The sequence below is a fragment of the Cherax quadricarinatus genome, chromosome 12, assembly GCF_038502225.1.
Source record: "Cherax quadricarinatus isolate ZL_2023a chromosome 12, ASM3850222v1, whole genome shotgun sequence".
Classification (NCBI taxonomy): domain Eukaryota; kingdom Metazoa; phylum Arthropoda; class Malacostraca; order Decapoda; family Parastacidae; genus Cherax; species Cherax quadricarinatus.
In genome coordinates this window covers 21,977,251-22,001,673 of record NC_091303.1, presented here as the reverse complement: position 1 = coordinate 22,001,673, position 24,423 = coordinate 21,977,251, and the positions used below count along the sequence as shown (strand labels likewise).

Sequence of the window (24,423 nt, the reverse complement as noted above, 5' to 3'; positions counted from 1 at the left end):
TTGTCTACTGGTAATACATCTTTCATCCAGGAATAATATTACAAAAGCCGAGATAAGCATCTTCAATTTATTTTTTCCAGACTTTTTAGATTCTCAAACTCCATCTGCAGTGGCATAATTGGTCAAAGAAAACCAAGGTGAGCGAGCAGCTTCTCTGCCTAACAATGGTAATATCATGTTTTAGAAATAAATATAATGTATATAAAATACAAGAATCTTACTTAATACTAATAAAGCATATAACTTTTTCTCTTATTAACATTAAAAATACATAAAACATAAATTCATGCACAAAACAATAAAATCTAGAGTGAGAACGAGCTGTTCACTCGAGGTTTCGCGCTCGTTATGCAAAGAGATTAATAAATGATGGGGGGTTGAGTCTGTTTCTGAGGCAGGATTGTGAATAATCTGAAGCGATAACATGGTTAGTTGAAGAGCGCTGGTGGGGGACTGCAGAGGTAGAAGGTCTACAGCCGCTTAGGGAAGAACCATAACGTAAAACACTTACTCATGTTTTATGTCTTAAGTTTTAGTATGAATGGTTGACCTGCATTAATTAGAAAAAGAATACTAAAATATTGTTTTTAGAACACTTCACATTTAACCCAGAAGTTGGAGATGAAACTGGAGTGCATTCTGGTTCATTGTGGATTAATGTTGCATCGCGAGTGAGAGAGAAAAATGGAGAATACCAGAAATCACGTCAAGTGAAAAGAGTAGGATGGACTTGACCTTAACCTGAGAATATAGTTGTATTTTCATTGTGCAAAAAAAAAATCGTACATGACGAGGTTATGTTTAGTCGAGGTTTGTGAGAAACGATAAAGAAAATATTTTAATATGAGTGATATGTGATATGACCTACTTGTATTGTGAGAAGTATTTCTCCTCCAGCAGGTTGAGCCACACCTCCCAATACCTGGACGCCCCACGCCTTCTCTGGGTCTTTCCTGTGAACGCTAAACTTTTAATAAACGTTTTCAGTGCCCTAACACAGTAAGGGTGACGGTTCTTATAACTGAGGAATCTCACCCGAGTATTATCTAGTCTCTCGTGAGAGATCTCTAGGCGCAAGATTACAGTTCGATCTTTACGATCCTCATGATGAAACACGATCTTTAGAGACCTCCACCAGAGCCAGACTTCGAACGAGGAAGAAACTACTTTAGCATTAAATCATCAGATGCCCGGTGCCAGTGGGTAAGAGAAGAGGATTCCATGTGTAAAGTGTCGGTGACTGCTGTGTTTATCCATTATGATGCTCCGCGTACTCACCCTCACATTGGTCTTGGAATCAGTCACAACACAAATCATCATGGGACACAGGTAAGGATATACCAACATACTCTTCTTTCCACTCCTTGCACATATATATTTCTAATGTATATTTGTCTTGAAGGACCTCAGAAAAATGTCACACTGATCGTGACTCTAGTGGTAAAACCTTCAGCTCAAATGTGAGCTGAAAACTTTACCAGGTAGAAGAACTTTATGCATGTTTCCTAACACCTGTTGCCCCTGTTCATCCAGCAGTAAGTAGGTACCTGGGTGTTAGTCGACTGCTGTGGGTTGCATCCTGGGGAAGAGGATCATAGGGGCACCAACGGAAATAAGCCACAGGGAAAATGGCTTTACCAGATTTTCTTGGATTATTAATCCGCCGGTATAATAATCCGAATAAAATCATTACATGGAGCGGCTGATATATTTCAAAGTAAGTACAAGAAGACAACAAAATGAATATCCTAACATACACTTTTTTCAGACAATTCTTGTTTGTTCGGAAATATGAACCTCCTTGGTCTTGCATGGAGGCAAATTTGAATCAGTAGTTGGAAAAACCTGTAGGGCTCCGTCAGGAGACTTCAGATATAAAACAAGTCGATGAGATCTCGTCTGAGATGTTTTACCAGTGAGGGGAAACTTTGGTTATGTCTGTAGAGTGCCGCTTGAGGGGCACTCTTTTGTTTATCCTTGTAGGGTGAGGTGTGGGAGGCTTGGTGTGGCAGGCGTGGTGTGGGAGGCGTGGTGTGGGAGGTATGGTGTGGGAGGCGAGGTGTGGCAGGCGTGGTGTGGAAGGTGTGGTGTGGGAGGAATGGTGTGGGAGGCGTGGTGTGGGAGGCGTGGTGTGGGAGGTTTGGTGTGGGAGGCGTGGTGGGGCAGGCGTGGTGTGGGAGGCGTGGTGTGGGAGGTATGGTGTGGGAGGCGAGGTGTGGCAGGCGTGGTGTGGAAGGTGTGGTGTGGGAGGAATGGTGTGGGAGGCGTGGTGTGGGAGGTATGGTGTGGGAGGCTTGGTGTGGCAGGCGTGGTGTGGAAGGCGTGGTGTGGGAGGTATGGTGTGGGAGGCGAGGTGTGGCAGGCGTGGTGTGGAAGGTGTGGTGTGGGAGGAATGGTGTGGGAGGCGTGGTGTGGGAGATGTGGTGTGGGAGGCGTGGTGTGGGAGGTATGGTGTGGGAGGAATGGTGTGGCAGGCGTGGTGTGGGAGGCGTGGTGTGATAGGTATGGTGTGGGAGGCGTGGTGTGGCAGGCGTGGTGTGGAAGGTGTGGTGTGGGAGGAATGGTGTGGGAGGCGTGGTGTGGGAGGTGTGGTGTGGGAGGTATGGTGTGGGAGGCGTGGTGTGGGAGGTGTGGTGTGGGAGGTATGGTGTTGGAGGCGTGGTGTGGGAGATGTGGTGTGGGAGGCGTGGTGTGGGAGGTATGGTGTGGGAGGCGTGGTGTGGAAGGTGTGGTGTGGGAGGTATGGTGTGGGAGGCGTGGTGTGGGAGGTGTGGTGTGGGAGGCGTGGTGTGGGAGGTATGGTGTGGGAGGCGAGGTGTGGGAGGCGTGGTGTGGGAGGTGTGGTGTGGGAGGCGTGATGTGGGAGGTGTGGTGTAGGAGGTATGGTGTGGGAGGCGAGGTGTGGGAGGCGTGGTGTGGGAGGTGTGGTGTGGGAGGTATGGTGTGGGAGGCGAGGTGTGGCAGGCGTGGTGTGGAAGGCGTGGTGTGGGAGGTATGGTGTGGGAGGCGAGGTGTGGGAGGCGTGGTGTGGGAGGTGTGGTGTGGGAGGCGAGGTGTGGCAGGCGTGGTGTGGAAGGTGTGGTGTGGGAGGAATGGTGTGGGAGGCGTGGTGTGGGAGATGTGGTGTGGGAGGCGTGGTGTGGGAGGTATGGTGTGGGAGGAATGGTGTGGCAGGCGTGGTGTGGGAGGCGTGGTGTGATAGGTATGGTTTGGGAGGCGTGGTGTGGCAGGCGTGGTGTGGAAGGTGTGGTGTGGGAGGAATGGTGTGGGAGGCGTGGTGTGGGAGGTGTGGTGTGGGAAGTATGGTGTGGGAGGCGTGGTGTGGGAGGTGTGGTGTGGGAGGTATGGTGTTGGAGGCGTGGTGTGGGAGATGTGGTGTGGGAGGCGTGGTGTGGGAGGTATGGTGTGGGAGGCGTGGTGTGGAAGGTGTGGTGTGGGAGGTATGGTGTGGGAGGCGTGGTGTGGGAGGTGTGGTGTGGGAGGCGTGGTGTGGGAGGTATGGTGTGGGAGGCGAGGTGTGGGAGGCGTGGTGTGGGAGGTGTGGTGTGGGAGGCGTGATGTGGGAGGTGTGGTGTAGGAGGTATGGTGTGGGAGGCGAGGTGTGGGAGGCGTGGTGTGGGAGGTGTGGTGTGGGAGGTATGGTGTGGGAGGCGAGGTGTGGCAGGCGTGGTGTGGAAGGCGTGGTGTGGGAGGTATGGTGTGGGAGGCGAGGTGTGGGAGGCGTGGTGTGGGAGGTGTGGTGTGGGAGGCGAGGTGTGGGAGACATGGTGTGGGACGTGTGGTGTGGGAGGCGTAGCGTGGGAGTTGTGGTGTGGGAGGCGAGGTGTGTGAGGCGTGGTGTGGGAGGCGTGGTGTGGGAGGTGTGGTGTGTGAGGCAAGGTGTGGGAGGTTTGGTGTGGGAGGCGTGGTGTGGGAGGTGTGGTGTGGGAGGCGTGGTGTGGGAGGTGTGGTGTGGGAGGCGTAGTGTGGGAGGCGTGGTGTGGGAGGCGAGTTGTGGGAGGCGTGGTGTGGAAGGCGTGGTGTGGGAGGTGTGGTGTGGGAGGTGTGGTGTGGGAGGCGAGGTGTGGGAGGTGTGGTGTGGGAGGCGAGGTGTGGGAGGTGTGGTGTGGGAGGCGAGGTGTAGGAGGCATGGTGTGGGAGGCGCGGTGTGGGAGGTGTGTTGTGGGAGGCGTGGTGTGGGAGGTGTGGTGTGGGAGGCGTGGTGTGAGAGGTGTGGTGTGGGAGGCATAGTGTGGGAGGCGTGATGTGGGAGGCAAGGTGTGGTAGGCGTGGTGTGGAAGGCGTGGTGTGGGAGGCGTGGTGTGGGAGGTGTGGTGTGGGAGGTGTGGTGTGGGAGGCGAGATCAGAGTCTACAAGACTAATGAAGAGTGTGGGAGGTGACAGTGGAGAGTAATCATCGGCTATTCACCAGTATAATGAATTTGACAATATTCTATAGTGGTGCTAGGTAGGTGAAAAGGAGGGAAAGGCAGGAGGAGAGAGAGGAGAAGATGAATAAAAGAAGGTAAGTAAAAAGGAGGAATAGTAGGAGGCAGAGGGAGGAGAAAGGGGAGGGGACAAGTAAGAGTGATAGAGAAGTGGAAGGAGCAGGAACTAGGACAAGGTCACTGATGGATTGTTATTTATTCGCATAATTAATGGAGCTATAATCTACAGAGGTGCGGGTCACAGGAAGGAGAGCCTTATAGGTATTACTCTATAATAAAGATGGAGGAGAGAGAGGGAAAAAGAGTATGTGAATGCATCAGAGGCGGGAGAACGAGGGCAAGGAAAAGAGGATGGAGAGAGAGGAAGCATGTACGACAGGCTCTTTTCTGTGGTTGTGATGCTGTAGATTGTATCATGGTATATAATCTGTATTTCTCGTATACCTGGAGAACAGTATGTTTGGTAATGATTCTTTTTCGTGTAAATTGTACTAAAATGTAATTTCACATGAAGGGTTATTTAAAAAAAAAGATACTAGTTATTGTTTAATTTAGAAACCAGAAAGATATACATGAAAACAAAAAGTATCTCATATTACCAAAGGCATTCTGTATATTGCACATGTTGAGAAATGGTACAACTAAGTTTAAAGAGTAAATATAGGGTGAACTTAGCTTGATAGACAGCTTTTGGCTACACAGCCGCCCCTGCAGGTGAGGTCTTGAGAACCTGTCATAGCCACTTCTCAACAGGCTGAGAAAGATATTTATTGGAAATAAATTACCCCTAGGGGGTAATATGTCAGCATATTTCATTAACTGATTGCTGACTGAAAAACTTACTTGTGTGGACTCAAAAGTCCACATTTCACTGCCGACTATAGGTTGATTACAAACTCCTTGTAACACAAGAACTGCACAGTCCCCTGTACTACAAGATAATTCGTAACCTACCTTGCTCTTGTAGCCTGAGCTATGGTGTTCTTTACACCCTCGACAGGTATCGATGACTTGATAGAAGCTGAAGTGTCCTTGGATGTCCACATCTTCCATAGTCTAGGAATACGCACACTGGTACATTATGTTCCACAAGGTTTGTCTTTATTATTCACAATCTTATCACTAAAGAATTTGATCACACTTCTCTGTAAGTGTTTACTGTGTTTTGTGAGACACTTTGTTCAAATTAATGCACGAATCAGTGTTCTTTGTTGGTGTGAGTACCAGTAGGGTCAAAGTTAATCTAACCTCATAGCATCTCCCTGCCCTCACTTGTCCCCAGCATAAAGGAAAACCTGACCTAGTATTTCTCGTTTCCTTGCCAAACTTCCACTATGAAGCAAAGCAGAATGTTTGATTCTTGCTGTCTTAAGCATAGACAACAATGTACACTATCTTAACCATGGTAATAAAGTGGGAGCAGAATTTTCCTTAATTGTCCTGCTAAGGTAAGAGATGGACTTTCTCTTATAACAAAACTATTTGCAAGGAGCGGCGACCGCGTGACCGCGCCACAGACTCGTACTGCATCTGGTATCAATTACTTGCTGTAGCAGTAAACAAGATGTTTGCCCCTTCTGAGAGGGCTGTGCCCCTCAGGGCTGAAAGGGGCTGGAAGGGGCCGAAAGGGGCTGAAAGGGGCTGAAAGGGGCTGAAGGGGGCTGATACCCCCCTTCTGGAGAAAATTTCTCCACACTGGGGGGCGGCGGAGGTTCGCTGAAGGTGAACTATTCATCACTTAACATTAATTTAATTTTCTCACTCGCCACCACTGCTGCTTGTCTTGTCTGAACAGCTTTAGTCTGTGTAGTTTCTGGAGAATCACTAATTTTGTTTTCAACACTGTGTAATTCTAACGGCATTAGTTTATTTATTGTCCGTTTATTCACTACACCTTTGCTCAAAACATCAATTGTCCTGATGATTCTATTTGCATCAGGATATATGGTCACAATTTTTCCAAGAGGTCATTGGGACCTTGGACCATCATTGTCAATAATCACTATGTCACCAGGTCTTAAGGACTTATGATTTTCAGGAACACCAGCTCCATAGAAGTGTTCTCTCAATGAGGTGAGATAATCTTCTCGCCAAATTTTCTCCCATCGTTCATTCACTTTATTAAGGTGTTTGAATTCACGTCTGAGTTGCTCAAGTTCGAAATAAGTAGGATCCTCTATGATTCTTTATCATTCATGGGAGGAACAGGTTCGAGCCTTCTGCCATGGAGTAAATGAGATGGACTTAACACTTCTAAATTGTCCAGATCATCGGTAACATAAGTTAGAGGTCTGTTGTTGACTCTATTTTCTATTTCAGTCACAACTGTACGGAATTCTTCTAAGTCGATTCTCTGACGGTGAAGGGTCTTCCTTAAACAACGTTTTACAATGCCGATCATTCTTTCATAAAATCCACTGTGCCGTGGAGATTTAGGAGGAATGTATCTCCAACGACAACTGCGTTGATTCAGCATCTGTTGTACTTCTGGTTGATCAAAGATCTTGCTTATATAAGCAGCACCAGCAACAAAGTTCGTTGCATTATCTGAAATCATCAGTCTGGGACATGCCCTTCTGGCTGCAAACCTTCTGAATAATTTGATAAAGGTTTCAGGAGACATGTCAGTGGCTACTTCTAGATGTACTGTTCTAGTTGTAGCACAAGTGAACAAACAGATGTACACCTTGACGGGAACTTTGTCAACTGTTTTGGTTAAAATTATTGGTCCTGTCACCTCAAATGGAGTGACATGACAAACTCTTTCAGAGGGATATGGAGGTGGACCTGGATACTGACATACTCGCATATCGTAGTGACGACAAGTAATACAGTCCTTTATTTGTTTTTTCACACTTTGTCGACCTTGAGGTATCCAGTAGGATTGTCGTATATGACAAAGTGTGTCAGCTACCCCACCATGTAACACGTTACTGTGGGCGTTTTGCACAATCAGTTTTGTTAGCCAATGATTCTTGGGGATCAATATTGGATGTATGGCTTCTTTAGGTAGTGAAGAATTATGAATTCTTCCTCGACATCTTATAATCTTTTCTGAGTCGAGATAAAGTCCTAAAGAATTAATCATAACAGGTTTCTTTGGGGATTTATCTTGTGTTTCCAGAAATTTATATTCTGTAGAGAAAACATCTTTCTGTATTAGTTTCACCCAGTATTTAATGGGTTCAAGACATTCATAATCAGGTTTTATTCCTTTAATGAATTTAAAGACAAGAGCTGTAACTCTTAAGAGTTTACCCAACGATGAGTATTTAGATCCATCAATGACTCTTTCTGTTGTGTCTGCAGTATTTACACAACTTATTTCTGCTGTGTTCAAGCAGACTGTTTCTTCTGGCATAATGTGAGCTTTTTGCTGAGGCCAGTTATTTTCATTAGAGAGCCAGTTCGGTCCGTGGAGCCATAATTTATTATCCACAAATTTCTTGAGTGGGACGCCACGTGACAACATGTCAGCTGGATTCTCTTGGGTAGAGACGTGGAGAAAGAGATAATCTCTCTGCATCTCTTTTATTTCTGCTACTCTGTTCTGTACATAGATCAGCTTACTCTTATTATTTCTTAACCACTGGAGAACTGTTTCATAATCACTCCAGATCACGGTTTTTTCCAAAGTGAGATGATCAAGTACTTTGTTGAGATAGACAGCTAATTTTGTACCTACATAGATTGCTGTCAGTTCCAATTGTGGTACTGTTCTGACCTTCAAGGGTGCTACCCTGGCCTTTGAAGTAATTAGTGTACTTCCTTCAGCATTACTCATGTAAGCTACAGCGCCATAACCTCTGGTTGACGCATCACAGAACACATGTAATGTGTAATTGTTTCCCTCTTGCCCTATTTGTCTGGGAAATGTAATTTGATGAAGTTTTTTAAACTCCTTGGATATTTCATCCCATGCTTGACTCATTTCTAGAGGCAAGTTCTCATCCCATCCAATTTTGAGCTTCCATGCATCTTGCATAAGCATTTTACCCTTTATGGTAATTGGTGAGACGAGTCCTAGAGGATCAAAACATTGTGATACCTCTGACAGTAGACTACGTTTAGTGAGTGTACTGCATGATTTATTGTTTATCTTTTTGAGACTCAAAGTATCTTCCTGTGTGTTCCAATTAAGTCCCAGCATATTGTTGCAATCAGGAATTTCAGTTTCAGAGAAATGTTTTTTGATAAGTTCCCTTAAATGCTTTGAATTTGTATTCCACATCCTTAGAAGTATATTTGCTTCCTTCATCTCCTTGTTAGCTTCTCTGTATAAGGATTTCAAATCCTCCTCTTTATTCACACTACCCTGAAGATTGTCCACATTGAAACTTTTCTTTAAGATTTCTTTGAAGGGACTTTCAGATTTCTTCAAATGTGTATTTAGAGTAGCTTCTAGTAAGAATGGAGAGGATGTTGCACCAAATAATACTGATTTGAAACGATAAGTTTTCACAGGACTTTGAGGATCATGTGGATTTTCAGGCCACAAGAATCGAGTATAATCTCTATCTATTTCTTGTAGTCCTGCTCTTAAGAAAGCTTTGGAAATATCAGCCGTGTAGGCATATGGGTTTGTGCGAAATTTCATAAGCACGTCTCCAAGCTTCTCAGTTAGAGTCCGGTCATCAGACAGTCATTAAGACTTGCTACATCTTTATTTGCACGTGCGCTGCAATTATATACAACACGTAGTGGAGTGGTTTCAGAATCTTTTCTGACTCCATGGTGCGGGAGATAATGAGCTTCTGTCTTCAACTTATCTTCGACTATTTCCTCAATGAATTTATTGTCCAACTGTTCTTGTATGATATTACCATAGACAGTCAGTAGCTCTGGATTCTTCCTGAGCTCATGTATTTGTGCTTTCTTTTGTCCGAAAGCCATGCGATAATTGCTAGGCAGATGTGGTGGATTTAATTTCCATGGTAACCTAACCCAATTCTGTCCATCTTCGTATTTGACAGTGTCCAAATATTGGTTATAAGTCTGAGACTCTTGTGGGCTTGCTTTATTTACATCAATACCTATCGCATCTAAATCCCACAACTTATCAACTGGTTCATTCATTTCTTCCAGTAATGATAATTTTTGCTGTGGTACATGATCAGCGGTTATTCTCGTAACTAGTACATTTTCCACTGAATCAATATCAGCTTCTTTCCCACTTTGAGAGGGAATGGGACCACATATCATGTGGCCTCCTGCTGTTTTCAGCAATTGAACATCATGTTTACTTACTATATTTTGCACAAAACAGTGATAATAATCACTTCCAATGATTACATCAATTGGATTAATAGTGTCCGTCTGTATGTCAGGAGAGGCTAACTTGACCTTAGCTGCTTTCAGTGCTGCAACTGTTTCTTTTAATCCCTGGATCTGCACAGACTTAGGCAAATCATCTACTACCACAGCTTCTACTGTCTTTTTCCTGTTTCCAAACCAATAGTGATTCTGGCTAGGTCATATGTCTGTTTACCAGAATTGTGGAAAAAACCAGCTATATCTAACTGTATTTTGGCATAGCGTTGTTTATTCAGTTTCTGCAACACTGTTCTTCTTATGAAGGACCTTTGTGAGCCTTGATCAAATAGTGTTAGCACATTGGTTTTGTGTAATTTATTAGATAACTGAACTCGAGCTATCGGGAGAGCAGTTGCTTTAAACTTATCTCTCACATTTAATGCTGTTGCTTGTTGGCTTCCTGATTCTGTGGAAGTCTGCTGCTGTTCAGCAAAAGTATTTGGGCATAATGCTGTATGATGCATACCCTTGCATTTAAAACACTTCTTCAGTGAGCATTTTCCTCCCTTGTGTTCACCTAAACACTTGATGCACCTTTTCAGCTGATGAACACGTTGTTTACGTGCCTCCATTGATGTGTATTGAATACAATACTGTGCCCAATGTGTTCCATCACAAAGTACACATTTTGGAGTACGTTTATGTATGACAGTCTGTTTACTGTTTGTTGTATTCACAGCTTGATAAATGCCTATTTGGGATTTCCCATTATGTGGTTTAGTGGGCGTAGGTATACTCTTTTTATACTGAGTTGAAGGTTTATTATCCACTGGATTTGTGGATTTTTCATCTTGTCTCGTTGCTTGCATGCATGAAACTATTGTTTGTAAACCATTGCTAATTTCCTCACAAGTGAAATAGCGTTTATTGAACATAATATTTAATCGTTCAGTAGTTTGTGGTGACAACTTACCTTTTACAATACCACTGATAAACCAATCACATTGCCTTAGGTCATATTTAGCACCTAGAGATCTGAGACTATTGTCTAATGTGATTCTAAATGCCTGTAAATCTGAAAAACAATGTTTGGGTGGCTTCAAGCTTGATATTAAGACTGCATGTCTAACTCTGGCCTTGTCAGCATCAAAGTAATATTTTGCTAAGACACGTAAGGCTATCTGATAATTGTCTTTAACCACCGGAAATGACTTAATCAGTTCATAGGGTTCTCCCTTCACAAGACATTTAAGATAATTGAACTTAGCAATCTCATCTATGTCAGTTCGTGAATTTACTATGGATTGAAAACCACTAATGAATTCTTCATAATTATGACCTTGGAAAATAGGTAGTGACAAGGTAGGCAAACTTGGTAATGGGACACCTGTTGTTGCAGGTGTAACAGGTGTTTGACCACTAGTTACAGTAGGTCTATGTGACAGAGTTTTGCGGCAGGTAGCCTGTACTCCTGTCCACCTTAATTGTTGATTACTAAAAGAATCCAAAACATTTTCAATTTCATCCTCAGTTGGATCTGATTCTAGAAACTCATTTTCATATTTTGTATAGTCTGAATTAATTATTTTCAGACGTTGTGTAAGCAATTCAAATTTTACCTCAAGATCATCAAAATCTATGTTTGTATCTTGAGTTAATCCTATACAGACTGAAATTAGATTTTCTAATTGTGTAATCTTAATCTGTAAAGACTGAAACTGAGTTTTCAAACAAGCCATTTTAATGGTATACTGGAAATTCTAGCACCACACTTAGAGTGTTTAAAAAACACTGTACTGCTATAAACAGCGGAGTTTTTGTTATGCTTTAGTCAGCAATAATCGAGTCAGACACTACTGACCCACTAAGCTTAACCTCAGGGTCAATGACCATGAAGGGTACAGGGTACATATGGCTGGACAATGCCTCTGGTGTTTATGTCGTGAGTTTGCAGTGTCAGCTTGACACTGCTGAGTCACAGTAAATAACGATGTTATACACTTCATTCACTATACACTATAAATGTCACTGTATAGCTGTAAATCACACGTGTATATTTCTTACACATATAAATGTCACTGTTAATATATACATGAAAGCTAGGATTTTATATATAATTTCCTTTAATATAACAGTTGAATCTGTAAGAAACAAACAGAAACACAATCTTGTCTCTTAATTTCTGTCTATAAACATTATAAACACTATGTGTATATACACTCAGACAAACTGACCGTCATCTGGCTTGTTGATGTCGTCAGCGATTCTTGAGCTTGAGAGCAGTAGATGACAGGTGCCATCCCCCGTTTTCTGTTGGGTGAGTCACCCAGCTCCTGTTGAGTGAAAGCTGGGCGAGTGCCAGTTTTCTCTTGACTGCCCATTCTCTGTGATTGAGTCTGGAGAGACTCATTTATACTGATTTATATTTTAGAACACTAGTTTTACAGCTTTTTTCTCGAAAAATTTTGGCTCATAGTTTATTTGTACACTGTAGTCCAACATATTTGGACCACAACGTGGCCTTTATCCAGTTCGAGCACGACCAAATTGTTGAGAAATGGTACAATTAAGTTTAAAGATTAAATATAGGGGGAACTTAGCTTGATAGACAGTTTTCGCCTACACAGCCGCCCCTGCAGGCAAGGTCTTGAGAAGCTGTCGTAGCCACTTCTCAACAGGCTGAGAAAGATATATATTGGAAATAAATTACCCCTAGGGGGTATTATATCAGCATATTTCATTAACTGATTGCTGACTGAAAAACTTACTTGCATGGACTCAAAAGTCCGCACCTCACTGCCGACTATAGGGTGATTACAAACTCCTTGTGACACAAGAACTGCGCAGCCCCCTGTACTACAAGATAATTCGTAACCTACCTTGCTCTTGTAGCATGAGCTATGGTGTTCTTTACACCCTCGACAAGTATTGGTGGCTTCATAGAAGCTAAATTGTCCTTGGATGTCCATGTCTTCCATAGTCTAGGAATACGCACACTGGTACACTATGTTCCACAAGGCTTGTCTTTATTATTCACAATCTTATCGCCAAAGAAGTTGATCACACTTCTCTGTAAGTGTTTATTGTGTTTTGTGAGACACTTTTTTCAAACTAACGCATAGATCAGTGTTCTTTGTTGGTTATTCTGGGGTCAATGTGAGTACCAGTAGGGTCAAAGTTAATCTGTCCTCACAGTGTCTCCCTGCCCTCACTTATCCCCAGCATAAAGGAAAACCTGACCTAGTATTTCTCGTTTCCTTGCCAAACTTCCACTATGAAGCAAAGCAGAATGTTTGATTCTTGCTGTCTTAAGCATAGACAACAATGTACACTATCTTAACCATGGTAATAAAGTGGGAGCAGAATTTTCCTTAATTGTCCTGCTAAGGTAAGAGATGGACTTTCTCTTATAATAAAACTATTTGCAACATTGGACTCTTGCAAGGAGCAGCGGCCGCGTGACCGCGCCACAGACTCGTACTGCATCTGGGATCAATTACTTGCTGTAGCAGTAAACAAGATGTTTGCCCCTTCTGAGAGGGCTGGGCCCTCAGAGCTGAAAGGGGCTGAAAGAGGCTGAAGGGGGCTGATACCCCCCTCCTGGAGAAAATTTCTCCACAGCACAAGAAGTGGATTCTCATTCTCTCTCTCTCTCTCTCTCTCTCTCTCTCTCTCTCTCTCTCTCTCTCTCTCTCTCTCTCTCTCTCTCTCTCTCTCTCTCTCTCTCTCTCTCTCTCTCTTTCTATATATATATATATATATATATATATATATATATATATATATATATATATATGATATTTTGCGTCTTATGCCTAAAAATATAGCTGTAAACCATTTCCTTGTTAAATTAAATAGCTTAGCCCATTCTATAAACTTTATTGTTGAGTTTGAGGAAAATAACTCATTGCCCTTTCTAGATGTTTTAATTATTAAGGGTAACAATGACTTCAAATTTAAAATTTACAGAAAACCTACAAATAACTGTTCCTATGTCGGTTTTCTCATCAATGTTTTAGAAAGCGTTGCGTATTTGTAGTCCAGAATTCATAGATGAAGAAATATCCAAAATTTATGAAATAGCTAATGATCTGAAATACCCAAGATCCGTAACTGATAAATCTTTTAAAATTGCCAGAAATACTTTTTACAATCCAAAGAGGGACAACCAGCCTTATTCAACTAAAAATATGTTGGTTCTCCCTTACCATGAAAACTTGGTTGATATGCCTTATCTTCTTAAGATTTTTAATATCAAAGTTGTATTTAAAAATCTTGATACAATAAAAAAAACTTTCGATAAGGAATTCCCCCCAAAATGCTGACGGATGTGTCTATAAGATTCCTTGTAAAATTTGAGATAAAGTTTAATACGGACAAACTGGTAAAAGTCTTGAACTAAGATTAAAACAACATAAATATAGCATTAGAACTGGACAAGATTCTAATGCTCTATTTATTCATGTGAGCGATTTTAACCAATTGATTTTCAAAAGATTGAGAAAGTTGTATCAAACAAGTCCATGGTCGACAGGAAAATAATTGAATCATGATGAAATTAAGACACATGATATTGTATACCATTCTTGTACCACATAACTGAATCATGTTTCATAAAAAGCAATTTTGAAAATAATATGAATATTTCCTTTGGTTTATATAAATTAGATTCATTTATAATTAATAAAATTTGGGAAGAATTTAATAATACATTAAACAAATAATAAATCTTAATTCTTGGGTAGAGTACTAGGGTTGGGCAAATATTTTGTTAGTGGGACGGATTGCAAACGACCTGCCTAGTATGGGCCAAAAAGATCTGCTGCTGTGTTCCTCCTTTCTTATGAGTCTGGTGTCGTCACGCGTCAGGTGTTTCCTTGTTGTGGGATGTGATGGTGAGGTGTAGTCTTGACCCTTTATATGCCTTCCTTTGATGTATTGTTTTAATAGTTCCTTGATAATGTGAGAAGTCACGAAAGCACTTGGATTTTCACTATTCTTTCACAGTGGTTGTTTTGCATATTCTGATATCACCTGTTTACTGCGATCTTATCTCTGGTCGAAGAAGACTCGAACCTACGAACCTTGAAACAAGATACACAGTGCTCTACTCACCGTACCACACTGGTCCAATACCTTGGTGCCCAGCCACTGCTAGACGTTTTGGTCCAAGGCAGCCAGCATTCAGGCAGGTGGTGTTAGCTATTTCATCTCTGCAAATTCTAAACATTGTAAAAATCTCTCATCGGTCGATGCATGCAGGGGATGAGATGAAATAGCTAACACCACTTGCCTGAATGCTGGCTGCCTTGGACCAAAACGTCTAGCGTTTGCTGGGCGCCAAGGTATTTAACCAGTGTGGTAAGGTGAGTAGAGCACTGCGTCCCTTGTTCCGAAGTTCGTAGGTTCGAGTCTCCTTCGACCCGAGATTAATGCTTGTGAATAATATTTCGCCTGTTCTGCGAATTGGGAAATTGCGAAATGGGTCTCATCCTGAATCCATCCAAATGTGAAATCATCTCAGTCAATCAATAAGTGATAAATGCAGTGAGATCAAAACTACCAGGAGCAGCAAATAGAGTCTTGCTAGGAGCACCTCTAGGAAGCAATGCCATTGACACAATTCTCAGAAAGATATTGGAAGAGTTAAGGAGAATGGAACAACAAATAGGCAATCTGGACACCCACGATGCCTTGTACCTTCTCACACAGTGCTTGAGTCTGCCCAGGTTGACATATTTCCAAAAATGTGCACCTTCATATGATAACCCTATACTGCACGAACATGACAGCATTCTGAGGCAGATTTTTACGAAAGTACTTAACCTTACTCTAGAAGACGGGGAGTGGGACCAAGCTACACTTCAGTCAGACTAGGAGGCATTGGTGTCCCCAAGTCATCTCAGATTGCGCTACCTGCTTTTCTGTCCTCATGTATTGCATCCAGAGGGCTTGTAGCAACGATTCTCCCTGAACATCTTAGGGACAAGATTGGAGTTCAGGACCAAAAGTTCATTGACGGAGCCATGATCTGGGATAATCTAACGGGCTCTGAAACCAGACCTGCTCCCCCCAGCAACTACAAACAATCGCACTGGGATGGTCCAATAGTGGAAAATATAGCCTCAACAATGCTTCAGAGTGTTTCAGGGAAGGATAGAGCCAGCTTCCTGCCAGTGAGAGCCCCTCATGCAGGGGATTTTCTGTTGGTTGTTCCCAACTCCAGCCTTGGCACACGCCTCGACCCACAGACCATCCTCATCGGTGTTGCCCTTCGACTTGCCGCCCCTATTCTCACCGAACACAGGTGTATTTGTAGCAGTGAAGCAGCAGACCGATTCGGGTACCATGGTCTTGTGTGCCGTAAATCCGAGGGAAAATTTGCAAGACATGAGAAGGTTAATAACATTATCAAGAGGAGCCTCACAGCAGCTGGATGCCCAGCAGTAAGGGAGCCACCCCAGCTATGCAGATCTGATGGCAGCCAGAAGCGTCCAGATGGTATCACCCTTCAAGCTTGGACAGATGAGAAGCAGGTGGTGTGGGACTGTACATGTGCATCTACCATGGCTGATACCTATCTCCAATACACCAGGGAGGAAGAAGGGGCAGCTGCCAGCTTCAGGGAGTCCCAAAAGTCTAGAACATATGGAGAACTTGCCCATCATTATATGTTTGCTCCCATAGGCTCAGAGACCCTTGGCTCATGGGGAAATAATGCATCTAAATTCCTTAAGAAGCTGGGAAAAATACTCATCAGGGTAACTAGGGATCCCAGGGCAGCTAGTTTTCTGTTCCAGTGGCTCAGTGCGGCTGCTCAAAGGGGTAATGCCTGCTGTATTTTGGGCACACGCCACAGCTCTGAGGACCTGGATGAGATTTTCGCCTTATAATCGGTGATACACGTAACAACATGTACCGTATATATATATATATATATATATATATATATATATATATATATATATATATATATATATATATATATATATATATATATATATATATATATATATATATATATATATATATATATATATATATATATATATATGAATTCGCAAAAGCAGACGAAATATACACAAACACTGATCTCTGACCGAAGGAGACTCGAACCTACGAACCTTGGAACAAGGTGAGCAGTGCTATACCATGGTATAGCACTGCGTACCTTGTTCCAAGGTTCGTAGGTTCGAGTCTCCTTCTGCCAGAGATCAGTGTTTGTGTATATTTCGTCTGCTCTTGCGAATGCATTGCATTGTTAAAATCTCTAGTAAGGCTGATGCATGCAGGGGATGAGATGAAAAGCTGTAAGCCTTCTCCCTGAAAGCTGGCTGCCTTGGATCAACGTCTAGCATTGTGCTAGGCGCCAAGGTATTGGTCCAGTGTGGTGAGAATGGTATAGCACTGCGTACCCTGTTCGAAGGTTCGTAGGTTCGAGTCTCCTTTAGCCAGAGATCAGTGTTTATATATATATATATATATATATATATATATATATATATATATATATATATATATATATATATATATATATATATGATGGGGTCCACCTCTGGTGAAAATTGTGGGACTCATAGCCTCGGAGAAGTTGATAAAAAGGCTTCAAAGAAGAATATTTGGATTTCTTCCTGAAGCCGTTTGAATATTCCACTTTCCCTACCACCCCATCTTTTGATATATTTTTTTTTTACTCATAGGAATATATATATATATATATATATATATATATATATATATATATATATATATATATATATATATATATATATATATATATGTCGTCCCGAATAGGTAAAATTGGTCATTTAGCAAGAACTCATTTAAAGTTATGTCCTCTCTAAAATTTTCTCTTATACTTTTAAAGATATTTTTTTTCATTTATGGTTATGTAAAAAATAATAATTTTGAACCAAAAGAACCTTAGAAAACTTACCTAATCTTATTATAACACGCGACTTTTAATTTAGCCTAATCAACTAAATATATTTTAGATAAGTTTACAATAATTTAATAATAAACAAACACAATGAAATATATTTTTTCGTTAGGTTCAGAATAATTTTTGCGAAATTATTGCACGCACAAATTTTCGCTTGCCTTATTCGCAACAAGAGCGCTACTATTTAAGCCAAAATCGCAAGTTTTACCTATTCGGCACGACATATATATAAAAGGTATTATTGAAGGACAAATTAAATTCATAATATACCTCAGAAAATATTTCACATATTTTTTTGTTTACATTTATGCATTACCTATATTAAAATAAAAAACGCCTTATTTATTTCATACTAATATTTGACTTGCTTGTGTCTTAAACAAAAAACTTAGGCTCTATCTAGCCTCTTGAAATTCTGAAAGTTATTTATATTCATTCTGGATTTAGAGCCTTAAGCCATAAAACATTAATTTTCTTTGTAACACTGACATCTTTATGCATAACATCAGTGTTTGATCAGATTTTAAAAATACAGCGAAAGCAAATTTATGGACAGACACCTTAGCTCACTATACCAGAATACATAATAATGTCACTACAGCGAACAACAGATATTTATAATATTTAATTGCAACATTTATTAAGACATTTGCAAATATATTCAGAAAACATTCATTTATTGGTGACTTTGGGTTGAGGAAAGTTCATCTGATCCTGGTTTTCCTACCCACTGTTATGGAGTGGAGTCGAGGCAATGACAACACATAATTCAAAATTCATGTCTCGACTTTATCTGGGATGATCCTTTTGGTGCAATGTTTCGCCCAAGGCTGGGCTTCATCAAGTACAGAGAAATGAGCAGTTCAGAGAAAGATATGTCACATAAAAAGTCATTGCGAGAAATATCCGTGATCTAGCCTGGTGAGGTCAGGTACTGGTGGCAGCAAGGGTCGGCGTAAGATAATAAGTTTATGAATATTATATGAATCCTTGGCAATGTGGGCAACAGGTGCAGCAAACATGTACATTCCATTGGTGAGGTGGATCAATGGTGCTTCAAAAATTTTGCGTCTGGTCCTGTCGTTTTCGTGGTGTAACAGCTGTCCTGTTCCCCAGTTCATGACGTAAGAATGAAGCTTGTGATTGGCTACGCATGCACTGTTGATTTTATCCCTCCAAAATGGTTTTGAGTCCATACAGTGGACGATAGAAGAGAGAGACGGATCCTTACCCTTTCTGGATGTCATACTCATCAACGATGAAGATGATCTTAAACACAAGGGATACAGAAAATCCACCATTAAGAATGACTAAGTGCATTAGTTTTCCACACCGTGACCTCAAAAGAAAGGGGAAAGCTACCATAGGTTTCTTCCTCCGACCACTCAGAATTTGCAGTGATGAATATCTTTTAGAAGACAGAGAATATATTGAGGAGGTGTTAACCAGCTTAAAATTCCCAACGCACATTATCTACTCCTGTAAACAGAAAGTTTTTTTCATACACAACACACCAAAAGAAAATTCCAACACTGATAGACAGTTACTCCTCCACACTGGTTTACTGCCATCACTATCTCCCCGATTCTCCAAAAAGTCAACATGAATATAACAGTTCTAACTACCAAATTTTCAGAGATCGCCAGAAGCCCTAAACCCAAAACTATTTTGCACAGCAGGAAAATACAGCATACCATGTGGTGGCTGTGAGATATTCTGTGATGGGGAAACCGCCAGAAACCCTTAGGCACGCCTTTAGGAATATAAATATGCCTGCAGGAAGGGTAAAGCTAACAACGCTTGCGTAGTCCATACCTACCTTTATTCTCACGTCATGGACTGAGGAAGAGCACAAGGTGTTACACCACGAGAACGACAAGACTGGACACACAATTCTGGAAACCGCAGTGATGCACCTCACCAACACCGCTGATCAAATCAATGAAATGTACATCTTAAAAAAAACCATACCACGGGCGGGATTGAACCCGCGGTCAGAGAGTCTCAAAACTCCAGACCGTCGCGTTCAATCCCGCCCGTGGTATGGTTTGTTTGCAATCGTGTCATTACGATTTCGTGAGAAATGTACATGTTGGCTGGACCTATTTCCCACACTGTTAATGATTCTTTTAATAATCGTAATACTTGTTATCTTTATCCCCTCCTCCCCCCCCATGCCACCAAAAGTTGACCTCACATGAGTTGATCTCGCAAATTTTGGCCTCATGTGTGACCTCTCGTAATGACCTTATGTGTGACACGTCTTTCCAACACACTGCACACCACCATCTACCACACCGCCCAACAACCATCACACCACCCAACAACCACCACACCACCCAACAACCACCACACCACCCAACAACCACCACACCACCCAACAACCACCACACCGCCCAACAACCACCACACCACCCAACAACCACCACACCACCCAACAACCACCACACCGCCCAACAACCACCACACCACCCAACAACCACCACACCACCCAACAACCACCACACCGCCCAATAACCACCACCACACCACCCAACAACCACCACACCGCCCAACAACCACCACACCACCCAACAACCACCACACCACCCAACAACCACCACACCACACAACAACCAAAACACCGCCCAACAACCACCACACCACATAACAACCACTACACCGCCCAACAACCACCACACCACCCAACAACCACCACACCGCCCAACAACCACCACACCACCCAACAACCACCACACCACCCAACAACCACCACACCACCCAACAAAAAAACCACCGCCCAACAACCACCACACCACATAACCACTACACCGCCCAACAACCACCACACCACCCAACAACCACCACACCGCCAAACAACCACCACACCACCCAACCACCACACCACCCAATAACCACCATACCACCCAACAACCACCACACCGCCCAACAACCACCACAGCACCCAACCACCACACCTCCCAACAACTACCACTCAGCCCCACAACCACCACACCACCCAACAACCACCACACCTCCCAACAACCACCACACCACCCAATAACCACCACAACACCCAACAACCACCACACCACCCATCAACCACCACACCTCCCAACAACCACCACACCACCCAACAACCACCACACCGCCAAACAACCACCACGCCGCCCAATAACCACCACACCACCTAACAACCACCACACCGCCCAACAACCACCACACCACCCAACAACCACCACACCACCCAACAACCACCACACCTCCCAACAACCACCACACCACCCAACAACCACCACACCACCCAACAACCACCACTCCACCCATCAACCACCACACCTCCCAACAACCACCACACCACCCAACAACCACCACACCGCCCAACAACCACCACACCGCCCAACAACCACCACACCACCCAACAACCACCACACCACCCAACAACCACCACACCGCCCAACAACCACCACACCACCCAACAACCACCACACCACCCAACAACCACCACACCGCCCAACAACCACCACATCACCCAACAACCACCACACCACCCAACAACTACCACACGGCCCAACAACCACCACATCACCCAACAACCACCACACCGCCCAACAACCACCACACCGCCCAACAACCACCACACCGCCCAACAACCATCACACCACCAACAACCACCACACCACCCAACAACCACCACACTGCCCAACAACCACCACACCGCCCAACAACCACCACATCACCCAACAACCACCACACCACCCAACAACTACCACACGGCCCAACAACCACCACATCACCCAACAACCACCACACCGCCCAACAACCACCACACCGCCCAACAACCACCACACCGCCCAACAACCATCACACCACCAACAACCACCAAACCACCCAACAACCACCACACTGCCCAACAACCACCACACTGCCCAACAACCACCACACCACCCAACAACTACCACACCACCCAATAACCACCATACCACCCAACAACCACCACACCGCCCAACAACCACCACACCACCCAACCACCACACCACCCAATAACCACCATACCACCCAACAACCACCACACCGCCCAACAACCACCACACCACCCAACAACCACACCTCCCAACAACTACCACTCCGCCCAACAACCACCACACCACCCAACAACCACCACACCTCCCAACAACCACCACACCACCCAACAACCCCCACACCACCCAACAACCACCACACCACCCATCAACCACCACACCACCCAACAACCACTACACCGCCCAACAACCACCACACCACCCAACAACCACCACACCACCCAACAACTACCACACCGCCCAACAACCACCACACCGCCCAACAACCACCACACCGTTCAACAACCACCACACCACCAACAACCACCACACCACCCAACAACCACCACACTGCCCAACAACCACCACACCACCCAACAACCACCACACCTCCCAACAACCACCACACCACCCAATAACCACCACACCACCCAACAACCACCACACCACCCATCAACCACCACACCTCCCAACAACCACCACACCACCCAACAACCACCACACCGCCCAACAACCACCACACCGCCCAACAACCACCACACCACCTAACAACCACCACACCGCCCAACAACCACCACACCACCCAACAACCACCACACCACCCAACAACCACCACACCTCCCAACAACCACCACACAACCCAACAACCACCACACCACCCAACAACCACCACTCCACCCATCAACCACCACACCTCCCAACAACCACCACACCACCCAACAACCACCACACCGCCCAACAACCACCACACCGCATAACCACCACACCACCCAACAACCACCATACCGCCCAACAACCACCACACCACCCAACAACCACCACACCACCCAACAACCACCACACCGCCCAACAACCACCACATCACCCAACAACCACCACACCACCCAACAACTACCACACGGCCCAACAACCACCACACCACCCAACAACCACCACACCGCCCAACAACCACCACACCGCACAACAACCATCACACCACCAACAACCACCACACCACCCAACAACCACCACACTGCCCAACAACCACCACACTGCCCAACAACCACCACACCACCAACAACCACCACACCGCCCAACAACCACCACAGCACCCAACCACCACACCTCCCAACAACTACCACTCCGCCCCACAACCACCACACCACCCAACAACCACCACACCTCCCAACAACCACCACACCACCCAATAACCACCACAACACCCAACAACCACCACACCACCCATCAACCACCACACCTCCCAACAACCACCACACCACCCAACAACCACCACACCGCCAAACAACCACCACGCCGCCCAATAACCACCACACCACCTAACAACCACCACACCGCCCAACAACCACCACACCACCCAACAACCACCACACCACCAAACAACCACCACACCTCCCAACAACCACCACACCACCCAACAACCACCACACCACCCAACAACCACCACTCCACCCATCAACCACCACACCTCCCAACAACCACCACACCACCCAACAACCACCACACCGCCCAACAACCACCACACCGCCCAACAACCACCACACCACCCAACAACCACCACACCGCCCAACAACCACCACACCACCCAACAACCACCACACCACCCAACAACCACCACACCGCCCAACAACCACCACATCACCCAACAACCACCACACCACCCAACAACTACCACACGGCCCAACAACCACCACATCACCCAACAACCACCACACCGCCCAACAACCACCACACCGCCCAACAACCACCACACCGCCCAACAACCATCACACCACCAACAACCACCACACCACCCAACAACCACCACACTGCCCAACAACCACCACACCGCCCAACAACCACCACATCACCCAACAACCACCACACCACCCAACAACTACCACACGGCCCAACAACCACCACATCACCCAACAACCACCACACCGCCCAACAACCACCACACCGCCCAACAACCACCACACCGCCCAACAACCATCACACCACCAACAACCACCACACCACCCAACAACCACCACACTGCCCAACAACCACCACACTGCCCAACAACCACCACACCACCCAACAACTACCACACCACCCAATAACCACCATACCACCCAACAACCACCACACCGCCCAACAACCACCACACCACCCAACCACCACACCACCCAATAACCACCATACCACCCAACAACCACCACACCGCCCAACAACCACCACACCACCCAACCACCACACCTCCCAACAACTACCACTCCGCCCAACAACCACCACACCACCCAACAACCACCACACCTCCCAACAACCACCACACCACCCAACAACCCCCACACCACCCAACAACCACCACACCACCCATCAACCACCACACCACCCAACAACCACTACACCGCCCAACAACCACCACACCACCCAACAACCACCACACCACCCAACAACTACCACACCGCCCAACAACCACCACACCGCCCAACAACCACCACACCGTTCAACAACCAGCACACCACCAACAACCACCACACCACCCAACAACCACCACACTGCCCAACAACCACCACACCACCCAACAACCACCACACCTCCCAACAACCACCACACCACCCAATAACCACCACACCACCCAACAACCACCACACCACCCATCAACCACCACACCTCCCAACAACCACCACACCACCCAACAACCACCACACCGCCCAACAACCACCACACCGCCCAACAACCACCACACCACCTAACAACCACCACACCGCCCAACAACCACCACACCACCCAACAACCA

The 24,423-nt window shown here is 44.9% G+C and overlaps 1 protein-coding gene across 1 annotated transcript in view; it reads left to right on the top strand.

Annotated features, from left to right (window-relative positions):
• The first annotated feature begins 862 nt into the window (after window positions 1–862).
• The window catches only part of LOC128686609 (glycine receptor subunit alpha-4-like), a 517,556-nt gene continuing 493,995 nt past the window's right edge, over window positions 863–24,423 (top strand). Inside the window, exon 1 of the mRNA XM_070084379.1 lies at window positions 863–1,329. Coding sequence (XP_069940480.1) covers window positions 1,259–1,329 — 71 coding nt within the window. The 5' untranslated portion in view covers window positions 863–1,258. The remainder of the gene's footprint in view (window positions 1,330–24,423) is intronic.